This window comes from Xiphias gladius, chromosome 17 (assembly GCF_016859285.1).
Source record: "Xiphias gladius isolate SHS-SW01 ecotype Sanya breed wild chromosome 17, ASM1685928v1, whole genome shotgun sequence".
NCBI lineage: Eukaryota > Metazoa > Chordata > Actinopteri > Istiophoriformes > Xiphiidae > Xiphias > Xiphias gladius.
Genome location: NC_053416.1, coordinates 9576102 through 9590000, shown reverse-complemented (window position 1 = coordinate 9590000; position 13899 = coordinate 9576102). Strand labels below are relative to the sequence as shown.

At 41.3% G+C, this 13899-nt stretch overlaps 1 protein-coding gene across 3 annotated transcripts in view; it reads left to right on the top strand.

Annotated features, from left to right (window-relative positions):
• Positions 1-12775, top strand: part of LOC120803050 (transcription factor COE1-A-like) — a 96781-nt gene extending 84006 nt beyond the window's left edge. The window contains exons 12-17 of one of the 3 annotated variants that reach the window (XM_040151341.1): positions 6743-6808; positions 6912-7074; positions 7501-7683; positions 8950-9147; positions 10409-10477; positions 11798-12775. In XM_040151341.1, the coding sequence (XP_040007275.1) occupies positions 6743-6808; positions 6912-7074; positions 7501-7683; positions 8950-9147; positions 10409-10476 (678 nt within the window). In that variant the 3' untranslated portion in view covers position 10477; positions 11798-12775. The remainder of the gene's footprint in view (positions 1-6742; positions 6809-6911; positions 7075-7500; positions 7684-8949; positions 9148-10408; positions 10478-11797) is intronic. The other 2 variants (XM_040151342.1, XM_040151343.1) reach the window with 2 other exon arrangements.
• The last annotated feature ends 1124 nt before the right edge of the window (positions 12776-13899 follow it).

The window sequence follows — 13899 nt, the reverse complement described above, 5'->3', positions numbered from 1 at the left end:
CCTTAAGAACCAGATATCACTTTTGACCCTTATCCACTATAAAGCATTTATCTGGGCCTATTTTATTTGGTAATGTATTTTTCTCATTCCGATGGATGACCGGTCAAGTTTATTATGAGCAACATGATGTCACGCAATACTTTCAGACAAAGCTACAATGAGAACTATCAAACTGCTGCAACCAGAGAAGCTGAATGCATTGATCAGGTATTAGGTCCAACCAAAGGGTGATAGAGAGGGTAATTGGAGCCAAACATGGGGCAACTTGCAGAGCTTTTCCTTCATGATGAGATCAAGACCGTGATCTATCATCAAAGGTACTTGCCACTGTTTTTTCTGTCATAGAGCACAAGATGGAAAATTCTTTAATAGTTCCACTCTAAAAGGGGCCTACATCTTCTGAGAAACTACGACGGACAATCACTGAGTCACGAAACATCCAGGAAAACAAGTCTGTAATCCCATTTTTTCTTTGTAATTGGTCTCAACCCATCTCTCTCCCTATTACCCTTCCAACACACACACATACACACACACACACACACACACACAGACACACTAAAAAAAACATTCCTAACATTCCTAATGACTAACAGTTTTTAAAATGAGACTTTCTCAGAGCACACGACACTGAGTTAGACACCTTACTGTTGTATCTTCCTTTTGCTGCTGTTTCTTAGCGCAGATGCTCTGTATGTGAGTGTGTGTGTGTGTGTGTGTGTGTGTGTGTGTGTGTGTGTGTGTGTGTGTGTGTGTGTGTGTGTGTGTGTGTGTGTGTGTATTGTATATGTGTTCATTGCTGGGTAATTCATCAATGTGTAGCCTAGTGGTCGATCGAACCTTGAGACTTTATTACTGCTGCCCACCAGCAGTTATTGTGTGTGTGTGTGTTTCTGTGTTTCTGTGTGTGTGTGTGTGTGTGTGTGTGTGTGTGTGTGTGTGTGTGTGTGTGTGTGTGTGTGTGTGTGTGTGTGTGTGTGTGTGTGTGTGTGTTTGTGTGTGAGACAGAAACAGAGAGCGAGAGAGGACGAGAGAGAAGGAAAGAGAGAGATTGTACATGTATTAATTTTATCTGCTTTTACTTGGATTCTGGATGCATGTGAAAATAATCTTGTGTTTGTTTTGTGGGAGGAGGTTATTGTGTGTGTGTGTGTGTGTGTGTGTGTGTGTGTGTGTGTGTGTGTGTGTGTGTGTGTGTGTGTGTGTGTGTGTGTGTGTGTGTGTGTGTGTGTGTGTGTGTGTGTGTGTGTGTGTTGATGTGAGTGGGTGGTTGATAGAACATACGGGGTGTTTTGGTTGGCGCCACACGCATACACACTTGCCTGCTCGTCACGATTATCGATCGGCCCTTTTATTGAAGTTATAAGAGTTTGTTGCCAGCACTATAAAGAAGGCAGACAGACAGACTGACAGACGGGGCAGTGGAGTGTATGAGAGGATTACCAGCAGACAGCCAATTCTATAATTGTTCAGTGAACATTCAGGGGATTTTCCTGGCCACACATACACACACACCAACACACACACCGGTATTCAGCTGCCACGTTGTGCCACAGTGATCTCTTCAGCACCTATCCATATGTGCACATACAGTTACTGAATAAAGTGATATGCGCAGCCTGAAGACTGCGTTTTCACTGTCCGGTTTAAAGCTATTGGGGAACTCTTTGAAGTTATATGGAACAGTGTGGGACTGCTGGGCTTTAGTTTTGGAGAATCAGAGACTTTTCCAATGCTTTTTTTGTCGTCTTTTTGTTTTTATCTTAGCTTTGGTGGACTGAGGAGTCCAGCTGTTTCCCCAGTTACACACTGTCAGACCTGGAGCCCCTCAGTACAGTCACAAGTTAGGCAGTTTTTCTCTGGTCTTCCACTAACCACCTGTGAGGGTAAATGGCAAAAATGCCTTGTTGGATGCACAAAGAAATCAATCACGCCTCCTGGCTTGCAGTGTCTCTTCACTGCAGCAGAAAAATGGCGGAAGAAAAAAACAGCACTAAAGGAGAACAAGGGTTCTCTCAAGTTTCACATTATTTTTTGAAAACTTAATAAATAAAAAGTTATGTCTTGGCACTAATTGCCTCTTTACAATTGTGTTTTTAGTAGAAGCACCCGCCAGTTCCTGCCAATGGATGCTGTACAAAATATTTGTTCATTGGTCTAAAATTACATGTTGGCATTTTGCTTACATCCTATGAATTGCAATCTTGAAAACATGTTTGGTTTTTTTAATAATTATTATTCAATTCAAGATTGGATTGATTAGTCAAATCTGTAAACTCACAACAGTGTCAGCCCTACCTGGCAACATCCAAAACTATTATATATATTTTTTTTAAATTATTGTATCTAGAAATGTCTTCCGTCTGTGGTTTGGTAAAGTTCAGGTCGAGGTCAACATGAGCTTTGGTTAACAATCAGCTCTTCACTGCGAAGGACTTCAGGTTCGGGAGGTTGACCAGTGTGTGTCACCCCCGTTAGACCGGTGACTTCCTTTGTGACTCACTCAGCTGACATCGCAGTGCGACTCATTTTGATGTCATGCATCGCAATGAGGTCATGTCATGTGCATCACCAATATGAGTAATCCCAGTGCTACAGGAACACACAGGCATGAAACAATGAAACTCTCTCTCTCACAGATCCCCACTTAGAAGAGACGAAATCCGAAACCACACATCCTAAAACTATCTCAAAACGTATTAGCATGAGAAGATGTCCCCCAGAGGCTGCGTGTGTGTGCGCCCACATCAATACCGTTATATATGTGTGTGTGATTGTGCCCCACATCCCTCTGAGCCCACATGTAAAATATGACATCATCTCTGTGCAAGGTGTGACCCTGCATGTACGGCATCCCTAATGGGACATTAGAAGCGGATCAAGCGCCTAATGTACCAGCATTAGGGAGGAATAAGTCATGTGTGTGTCATGTCTGTGCTGGCCTGGCACACGCACGTCACACACACATCTGACCCCACAGATAGTCGGCTCAGCATTTCCTGGTACTAATGCATATAACATGTGTGTGTCTGTGTGCGTATGTGTAATGTATGGTTATCACATTAGGGCTGGTCATAACTCAGACAGTAAAAGCACCTAGACACCTCCTGTTGTTCTTTCTCTCTGCCAACAGATCAGTCTTTTCTTTCACTCATCCCCTCTTTCTCTGTCTGACTGTCTGCATATTTACCTGAAACAGACAGAAATAGATCATACTAAAGGTTAAAAAAATCCTGAGGATGACTTAAATAAACTCAATCAAGGACATGAATCTTGAAAATTACTTTTAAAGATTGACAAGGCATGAAATGGAAATGACAGACAAGTACTTCTCAGGCATATATTCCATAAATATTTGACAACGGATAAAGACAATGTAGGGCAATCACATGAATAAAGGCAAACATTAGAGATTAAAGCTTTAAAATCAGGTTTTATTGCAGCAATTACAGGAATCAAAGAAAATGGCAGGAATCTGTGATTAAAAAAGAAACATTTCAATTTCACTTTCTGTCACACTACTGTCATAATTTATCATTATCTCAGTGTAAACCCAGAAAGCAGTTGATTGACTTGCATGTAATAGATGTCTAGACATCTAGGATTTAAAACTGGAATAAATTTGACAAAATAAGATTATTTTGTGTCAAAGTCCACTAACTTACTGAGCAAACTTTATTCACTGATGAAATCTGTGAGGTGCAGCTGAAAAAATATAGTAAGTGGACTTAGAGTATTTTGTCAAACTGCTATTTATGCTAGGTCAAGAATGAACCTTTCCACCTTTTCTAAATTTGGTCGAAAAATTCTTTTAGAATTATTTTAGACATCTAGAACCTTTGCACTTAGTCGGTTCATGCATCTTGGGCAGATCATATAGCTGTCCAATCTCAACAAAGCTAAGTGTAAATGCATCCAAGAAACATTCAAGACAGACTGAAATCTGATTGTTTGAATCACCTCGGGATGTGGTTTTAGACACATTCTAGCCAGATGTTGAAAAGATGTAAATGCTTCCATATCTCCAAGACACTTACATAATCTTCACTCCCCTGAACTGTAACTACGTCAGTCAGTGCTCTGTTGAAGTATCCTCTACAATATCTTTCTCGTCTTTCTCCTGTGATAACAGTCATATTAAAATTAGCCATTGTTCTGTGTCTCATTAAAGAAACAAGAAAAAAGCAGCTCCAGCAATTTCAATACATACAGTCTATTGTAGCTTTTATCTGAGCCCTGATCGGATCAACTGCTAAATTATCTGTGTGGGTGAGAAGCATTGAGGCATCGTGGTTCGGAAATACTATTCATTAATATCTTTGTGTTGGTTCATGGACAGCTGTTCTTGTTGTGGCTAAATTGCTACACTGCAGAAGTTACTCCTTTTCTGGTGTTTTGTGCAGTTACCAAACAGCTTCAGGAGCATTACCACCTCCTTCTGAACTGAAGGAGGTCCGACCCTGATTTACGTGTAGCTGAGAAAACAAAGACGAATTTGCAATCAGATTTGTGATCCGACCAAGAGAGATGCTATAGAGATGTTCTATATGTGGCTAAATGTAAATAAAAGTGTTTTAAATGTCATCTAGATTTTTATCCTGATACGAGACACATGAAATGATGAGTGTAAATGGGGCCTAGTTACATACAGTATAACATACAGTATACTGCTTTTAAAAGACTATAATTTAATATGTATTAAGGACCCCTTGATTTAAATATAGTCCTTAAAACAATGTTGAAACTTACACATGTAAAACACCTTTACTTTTCAACCAAATTTATTACAGTTGTAGTCTAGACACAGACATCTTTTGACACACAAATCATCAAATCAAACTGAGTTCAAGAGTTTGAACTTATGCCTGAAAGATGTATTTAGTCCTCAATTTGACTAAAAACATGAAACAGCTTTAATTCTGATGCCATAATCAGATGTATTTTCGCTGTTGCTGCAGGCTGTCCTACTGACACAGGTTCAAGCCCTCAGGATGTCAAAGCAGGATTATTTTAGACTTTTTAATCAATTTCGACAACACTTTTAGTCTCATTCATATCAACACAATGCAGCTGGGAGTGTTATTCATATGTATTAATCAGGAGGTAATCTGACGAACAATGTTCTCTTATTTACAGACGCAACCTGAGAGAGATTAATAAGGTGATGTGAGTAGTTGCGTGTCCAAATATGAAAGACGTAACCAGGCAAAGTATTCAAAGTGCATCGATCCCAGCAGTCAGGGGCTTTGAGTGATGTAGTGTATGAAGCCTGCAGACCTGATAATGATGATATTACCAGAGGATCATCTTCCCTTCCCGTCTATCAGCTACTGCCTTACTGGAACCGCTCGAACATTCGGGATCAGGTTTCTGTGAGTGAGTGTTAGCGTGTGTGTCTGCATGTGTATGTGTGTGGGTGTGTGTGAGCTGCTCAGCTCACCAGTCTAATAATGAGAGGTTAACAGAGAGCCAGCCTGGCCGTAATAATGTGTAAAAGATTGAATTTAGCACCATGGACAGGCACACTAAAACTGCTGACTGGCTCTGTGACCTCACATATCCTCACACACACACACACTGATGGAGAGGCAATATGTTCCACCAGGCACAAAATCACAGGGGAGCGCACATGCAGCCAACCATAAGTGTGTGTGCATGAGTGTGTGTCACACAGTGCAGGTTAATACTGTGAAGCACAGAGTAATTTTCTCTCTGTCGCTGGGCGGCCTCACGCTGTGGAAACGACAACACATTAACTGTTAAACAAGACACCTTAGACCCCGGGGTGGGAGCCAAGTGGAAGAGGGAGAGAGCGAGAGAGTGGGCGGATGAGGAAGAGAGGAGGAACAATAAAGAGACTGAAAAAAAGAGAATTGTAAAGGTGTTAGTGGGTGGGAAAAGTAAGAAAGACAATTCCCAATGTGGAGGCCAAGTGGGAAGAAGGGAGTGGTGGAGAGAGAGGTGAAAATGGACTGGGAAGGCAGAAGAGCATGGAGGAGAAACAGAGATGAAGAAATTGAGGCGGAAGATAAAAACATCAAATTCAGGACTAATGAATAACACCTTCCACCATAAGAGTTTAAAGGTGAATAAAAATCCAGCCAAATCCAGTTCTTCTTTTCACAAAGTTCCTCACCTTTACTACATTTTTTTGCTAAAAATAATACACAATATAAGAAAAAAGAAATGGAATGTTGAAGGATTGTCTGGACTGTCACAGCAACAGAGCTGCTCAGGACCAAAACTGCCCACATGGGATAAATGTGGTCTGATAGGAACAGCAGTGCACAGCAGAAGAGACTACAGAGCACTTTAGATTTGCTGTAGAGTATACTTTAAATACCTGTCACTTTAAGATGTCATTTAGACACATAAAAGCACTTGACTTGACAGCAGATTATCTGCCTTTAAAATGATTGAGCAACAATTTGTGTATCGCGAATAGACGGTGAAATGGATGTTGGTTGATGGTGCGTTGGGAGGAGGAACGAGGGGAAGGTTAGATTGCACAGTTTTTTAAAATAACTTTTATGTGTCATTCTTTGCAACCAGCCTGCATGTGTGTCTTCATGTTCATCTAACAGCTTCATCTAACTTATTGGCGAATTATGATTTAGATGTTTTTTTCAGACCTCTGACCCCAAGAAGACATTAGAAGAAAGAGTACAAGAAAGCTACACGTGTTTTCTGCACACTAACTGAAGCATATTCTAACTATTTCTTGTCTCTCTTTTTGTCTCAGGAGGTAATTCTGAAGAGAGCAGCCGACCTGGTGGAAGCCCTCTATGGTTTGCCCCATAATAACCAGGTAAGAAGCAAACATCCACTTGGAAAGAGGAAGAAGTGTGAAAGCTTTATTTTAGCTCTCAATTTCAAGGTAATTATTCTTTTACATTTTCATATTCCTGTAGGAGATCATCCTGAAGCGTGCGGCGGACATCGCAGAAGCTCTCTACAGCGTACCACGCGGACACACCCAGCTCTCTGGCTCCACCCACACCGGCATGATGGGGGTAAACTCATTCACCGGGCAGCTGTCCGTCAACGTCTCCGAACCTTCACAGGCCAATCAGGGTGAGATCTTAGAGTCTGTCATAGTGGGGATTCATCTTGACAGCAATGAGTTTGTCTTCCTGTCTTTGTGTTCTTGTTACAGAAAATGCATCAATAAATAAAAAACTTTGTTGTGATGACATTTTGTTTAGTGTCTAACAAAGTCTTGCAGCCATTGTGTGATCTCTGTAAACGTGAAACCTTCTAGGTATTTCCTTAAAAAACTTTATTCATTTAGTAGTTGATCACCACATACTGTACGCTTCCACTGCTCAGCATTTTTTTTTCCAAAGTTAAAAGTTAAAGTTGACCCATGTTTGAACATGTTCCATAAAAACTTCCAACCTCAACCTGCACAGAACTCGGCCAGATTTGTATCATGAATGATGTGCGTTCACATCCCTTTGACCGTCCTGCTCCTCTTCCTCTACACCATGTATCCTGCAGGTTTTGTGCGCAGCAGCAGTAGCGTGTCTCCTCACGGTTACGTGCCCAGCTCCACGCCTCAGCAGACCAGTTACACTTCAGTCACCAGCACCATGAACGGCTACACCAACAACGCAGGCATGACCAACCTGGGAGGCTCGCCCACTTTCCTCAATGGCTCTGCAGCCAACTCGCCTTATGCTAGTGAGTGCACATGTGCACATTCACCCAACAAGCATACATACATGCTTGCAAAGCTTACATACTGTGCCCACACACTCATAGATAAAAAATGTTCGTGTGCACATACTCAGTCAAACACACACACACACAAGATGTCTGTGGACAAAAAGTGAAAATCTCAGATCTGCCATGTGGAGATTTCCCCATGGGGCTTTCTGTCTCTGCGTCTTCAAAAACAATCACCAACTCACCGCCCATAGCTTCATTTTGTCCTCCGTCCATCTCCTCCCTCCTTCCCTCGCTGCCTTTCATCTGACAGCTACACTTCTTTTCTCTCTGTTGGTTAATTGCATCTCTTTTCCATTTAACAGAACGCAAAAGAGAAAGAGGGAGAGGGAGGGAAAAAAAATGGATACAGACAGAGAGTTGTGATATATTGTTTGTTTGGGGAAGTTTTCCTCACTGATGATGATGAAGGTGGATGTGGATGTGGATGCTTGACTTGGAAAAACTAGACTTAAATGGAACCTTCATATGTCAGTTCTCATAAAATACACTTTGAGCCTCATTTATATAATACACCACATAGCCAAAAGTATGTGAACACGCAAAACATTACATCCATACGTGATTGTGGAACATTTCATTCCTGAACAGTTGGGCATTAATCTGCTGCTGTGACAGCCTCTGCTCCTATTGGAAGGCAAGATTTTTGAACGTGGCTGCAGGGATTTGCTCAGTGAGGCTGAGCACTGATGTTGGACGATACGGCCTGGCTGGCGTCTGGTTGGTTAAATTTTATCCCACAAATGTTGGATGGGTTTGAGGGCAGGGCTCTGCACACGCAAATCAAACTTTACTTTATGAACCTTACTTTACTCTGTGTACAGACACAAAACTAAAGGAGCTCGAGGGTCTCATCCAGACCATGAAAACACCCCCAACTAAAGAACATAATAATATGTGGACTGGGGTGTCCACATACTTTTAACCAACTTCAAGCCTCTTTTTCTTGCATATCAAAAGCTAATGTCAATTTTCTTTGACATAACATCTTAAAACCATGGAATGTATGTACTTTATGTCTCGCGTAAAGTGGAGAATTTCTAATGTAACTGATGAAATAATAAATTGGAGAATCATGTTTTATGAAGTAACCATAAATTGTCTCTCCTTTATTCTCACCTTCATCTTCAATCAACCCGTTTCTTCTTTACCCCACGTCCCTCCTTCTCTCTTTCTCCTTATTCTTCTCCTCCCTCCTAATATTCATTCATACCACTCCAGTTGTCCCGTCCAGTCCCACTATGGCCTCCTCCACCTCTCTCCCCTCCAACTGCTCCTCCTCCTCTGGCGTCTTCTCCTTCTCTCCGGCCAACATGGTGTCGGCGGCCGTTAAGCAGAAGTCCGCCTTCGCTCCAGTGGTCAGGCCCTCCTCCTCCCCTCCGCCCTCATGTACCAGCGCCAACGGCAATGGGCTCCAAGGTAATTTACCATAACAGCAGCGAGTCGGTCAGAGGACGCATTAGAGGGAGGGTTTCCCCAGTAGATGATGCTGATGATGCTATTTGCATGCTAATGTTAGCCTTTCATTAGTTTAAGAGAGCCACTAACGTGACAAAAGACTCTCAGTCTTGTTGGTCTACAGAAAACAGCAATCTTGTAGTGAGAGTTTTCTTGTCATGTTATTCTACTCTATTCATATGTATAAGGGTTTCTGAAGTACAGTTTTACTTTTACTATGAAAATAGTTCATACTTACTTACTGCTGAAGTAAAAAACAAAAACTCACTGAGTGAAATAGAACTGGATATTACGGGCAATACATGGAGACTGTGAAAGAATCTGACCACTATACGGACCTGCTCACTTCTGTTAACATGCAATCCACACAGGTAAACGTTTCACTTAATATCCAACTCTAAGACCACATTCAGATAGAGATTTGCTTTGTGTCAAAGTAACGCAAGGGGCTGCGCTGGTGGGGGCGTGTCGTTTCATGTACTGGTGAGACAGTAAAATACGATCCAGGCAGCCCATTTGGAAGAACGGGCTTTCCCAAGCGCTTGCATGTATGCCAATGGCCAATGCAACACCTTGCTGGACTTCACGTTGCAGAAAAATTATCATGCAATCCTTTAGTTTTTGGAATTTCATTTTGTAATCTCTATCACTGTGGAAACCCAATAACGTGGTGATATTAAATAACAAATGCAAATAAAATTCAAACAATACTCATACCAAAACAATGAAATGGGTAAATAATAACTCAGTGCCTTCCAAAAAGACCCGTATGATTGCATCAAAACTAGTTTGAGTCAGAGTCATGACTGTCTTCTTTGACTGTTCTGTGGTTACAATTTGAAATATCGACAGCTAAAACCGATGTTGACGGTCGTAGAGGACGGACACAAGTCTTGCGCTTTGTGCGCCCAATCATCCCCCATCTGTTTTCGCAGCATTATTTAAAAAAAAAATGTGGTTATTATTCACTAATTGCAATGGATTCTACGTGTAGATGTAATTAAATATAGGTAATTTTAAACTTTTTAAATGAACAGCTTTTCTGTTGAGAACATTTTTATCCAAGTTTGCTTTACGTGCTGCTTCACCTTTTGGATTAACAATTTTTCTCTTCTCTTTCCTGTTTTTTCTCTCGACTTTTAACCCTTCTTCTTTTTATTCCTATGAACTTTCACCCTTCCCTCTTCATTCCTCCGTCCCTGTCTCTCTGCCTCTCTACCAGATCAGACATTTGTGGACTCTAGCAAGTACTCAACAGCCAGCTCTCTACAAGGCCTGGCCTTCACCTGAAGTATGTTCCTCACCTATTTCTTGATTCCACTCTGTTAACTAATTACATTCACAACTTTCAATAGACTGAACAATTCCCATCTTTAAACTCTGCCTCTGAATGAACCTTCAGTCACCCTCCTACTTTTTCACCTCAATGTCTCCTTCATGTCTTACCATCCTTGTCTATCTTTTTTTCTCACTCCCGTGCTCTGACCATCACCTCTCCATCCTCTGCCTCCTTAATTTTTCCATCCACCACTCATCAGAGCACAGATAAAGCCATTCTGTTGCCTGGTAACTCCTCTCTGTCTTCCGATTGGCTGGGAAAAAAAGACAGGAAGTTGGATATTTACAGAAACAAAAAAAGAAATTTGGCACAGTGACTTTACTTCTCAACATTACTGGCTTTGTTTAGTTGTGTGTGTGTGTGTGTGTGTGTGTGTGTGGAGAGAGAAAGAGGGAGCATGTGCGGGGGTGTGGGAACTCAAAGCTTAGCCTCAAAGCACAGCTGAAATAAACACACTCCACTTACAGTCACACACACTTGGTGATCACACACTGGCAGCTTACTAGGGAGCGATCAACAATGACAGCTGTTCAACTCTCTTGACAGTTTATACTGTCAGTATACCTGCCCCACAGGATGTGTGCGTGTGTGTGTGTGTGTGTGTGTGTGTGTGTGTGTGTGTGTGTGTGTGTGTGTGTGTGTGTGTGTGTGTGTGTGTGTGTGTGTGTGTGTGTGTGTGTGTGTGTGTGTGTGCATGCTCGTGAGTACCTGAGACAAAAAAAAGAAAAACAGAAAAAACTTGAGGTTTGGCTGAAACGATATATTTTGTAGAGTTATGACAAGCTGGTTCTGTTTTGCAATTTTCACTTCCCATGAAATATAAAACCATTTATTTAATTCTTTCTCCCGTCCACTCTGTGCTCGTGCGTGTGTCACTTTGGGCTGGGCTCTGCTTCTCACATGTTGACACCCATCCCTTGGGTTTAAATACAACATGCGTCATGATGCAATCTGTTAGGCACACATACAAACATACAGTAAAATAAGCCAACTGTTCCCGCGCTGAATTAAATGTGTGTGTTTGTGTGTGAGCAGCATCACTAAGAGCCAACTTAGATGACGTGTCCCCACTCATTTCTACTGATTTATTCGTCTATTGATGTTTAAATGTTGCTGCAGCCACACAGCTGCACAGATGGGAAAACATATTGATGTATTTATGAGGGAACTTTTATGACGATGAAAATATTTGGATATGTTTAAAAAGTTTTTTTCTCTTTTTTCCCCTCCCTGCTCTCCCTCTGTTTTTTTTTTTCTTTCTCCACCCGACAGCAATCCCTGGAATGATCGTCCCACCCATGTAAAGGTGTGAGTAAAATGACTGTGTGTGTGTGCGTGCGACCGTGTGCGAGATGAACCAAGCACACTAACACCGATCCTGGCGGAGGATTTGAGTGCGAGTCATACTCCGGTCGGGGATGGAAGCAGCTGTCCCTATCTGAAGGAACAAACCCAACTCAGGCCCTTTCTAACACAAAAACAACTGCAAGAAAACAAATGTTTGCAAGGAAATAAGTTGTTTAGACTTTGTACACCTTGATGCTTTTATAGGAGAATGGCCACGCCTACATCATGACTCTCCAAGGACACTGGAAGTGTATTTATTTTGGAGAGATTCCACTTCCTCCCTTGAGTGATTGTTGATTTGTTTTCTCTTTTGTGCAGCAATTAACGTGTGATAATCATCTTCTATCTGTATCCTACATGAGGGGTTTTCTATTTATGAAGTTTGGTCATTAATGAAGGAATATAATGTGAAGAATACCTGACGATGATGGAGATGATGATGATGATGATGATGATGAAGAAGAGGCTGCAGGATTCATACAGGGTCAAATCCAGCCAACACAGACAAGCCAAACCAGACAGACACTTTCACTTCTCTTTGCCAAATCCACACACAAACACTCAGACAGAGAGCTCTTTCTCTGCATTTAATCGATCAACTTGAAGGATTCAGATGCTTCCCGCCTGCGACTGGCGCTGCAATTTCAGCCATTCAAGAAATCACAGTGTTTACTTTGAGCTTGCTTTATGTACTTTTACACTGCTGCTCCTGTGCGCAAAATCTGCCTTTCAGCAAACAGAATGTGCAGAGAGAAGAAAATTCAGTCATTTAACAAACCAAGAAGAAATTTTTTTTTCACCAAGCAAGATTCTAGAGAGAAAGTAGACTTGCCGCAGTGCTAATCCAGGATAGATTTGATTATAGCTAACTGTAAAGAGGCCATAAAATAATGCAGCCCCCCCCCCACAGGGGTGTGTTATAACTGGATGCCAACAGCAGCTTCACTGTTGATGATTTGACCCAACAACTCTGCAGATGAGTCCATCCATCGGCCCTGTTACAAAATGATCGGTTTTAAAGTTGGATACAGCCACAGCGACCTCTGTAAGAGGGAGAACATGTCTTAAAGACTGCTGTCATTTTGACTTTGATTTTGTTGTGAGACTTGCTTTCTCATGTTTTTGTCTTAACAGAGAAATTCTTATTTCTCTCTCTCTCTCTATCTCTTTTTTTTTTTTTTTTTTTTTTTTGGTTTGCTGTGATTTTAGATATTCGTTTTTATATTAATTGTGATTGGACAGCCAATCAGATTGATTTTGTTACTGCCCACTGATCTGGTTCAGCTGAACAATTTGAGTGAGAGAACTAGCCAATGGTGTGTCTTAAGTGCTGCGCTGCAAGAACTGTCAAGTCATTAAATCTTTCAATCGGTCTAAAAATCCTACTTATGGAAAATTTAGTGAAAACATCGCTCATTGAGGTAAACTTTTTTTCAAATCTGCCCATCTAATTTTTAATGTGCTACTGAATTTAAATCATATTTGCATCCTAGTTAAAGGTGAGGTATGAATTTCCATGTCCAAAAAGGACCGTTTTTGCAGCGCAGGACAACTAGCCATCAACATGTCTTAAATGCACAGTGTGTGAAAACTCCCTGATGGTTTGTTGTGAAAGTCACTGCTCCCTCAGCCCTGCAGTCTCAGCTTACAGCTCAACGTGTGTAGACCAATAGTCTTAAAGAATTTATGTTCTGTTAATTTTGCCAAAGCCCTTATTTGAGACAATAATGCCTAAACAGTCTTATACCACAGTTTCTCTGCAGTTAAACAAGTCTTTTCTTGTCACACTGTCAGAAACAATAAGCCAATAACGCTAAATTATGTACAACTGTCAGTGCTGTGTAAGAGCATCATTTTCAGACCTGCAGCAGGTAGTGTTCACAAATGCATCTTTATTGTTTGTTTGTCATTTAGGTCGAAAGCGTTTGCCACAAAGAGAAACTATTTGAAAGTGAATTTGAATACATAACTGGACAAAAAAACCTAACTATCATCATGTACTGACACACTGAATTCTCTGTATTTCA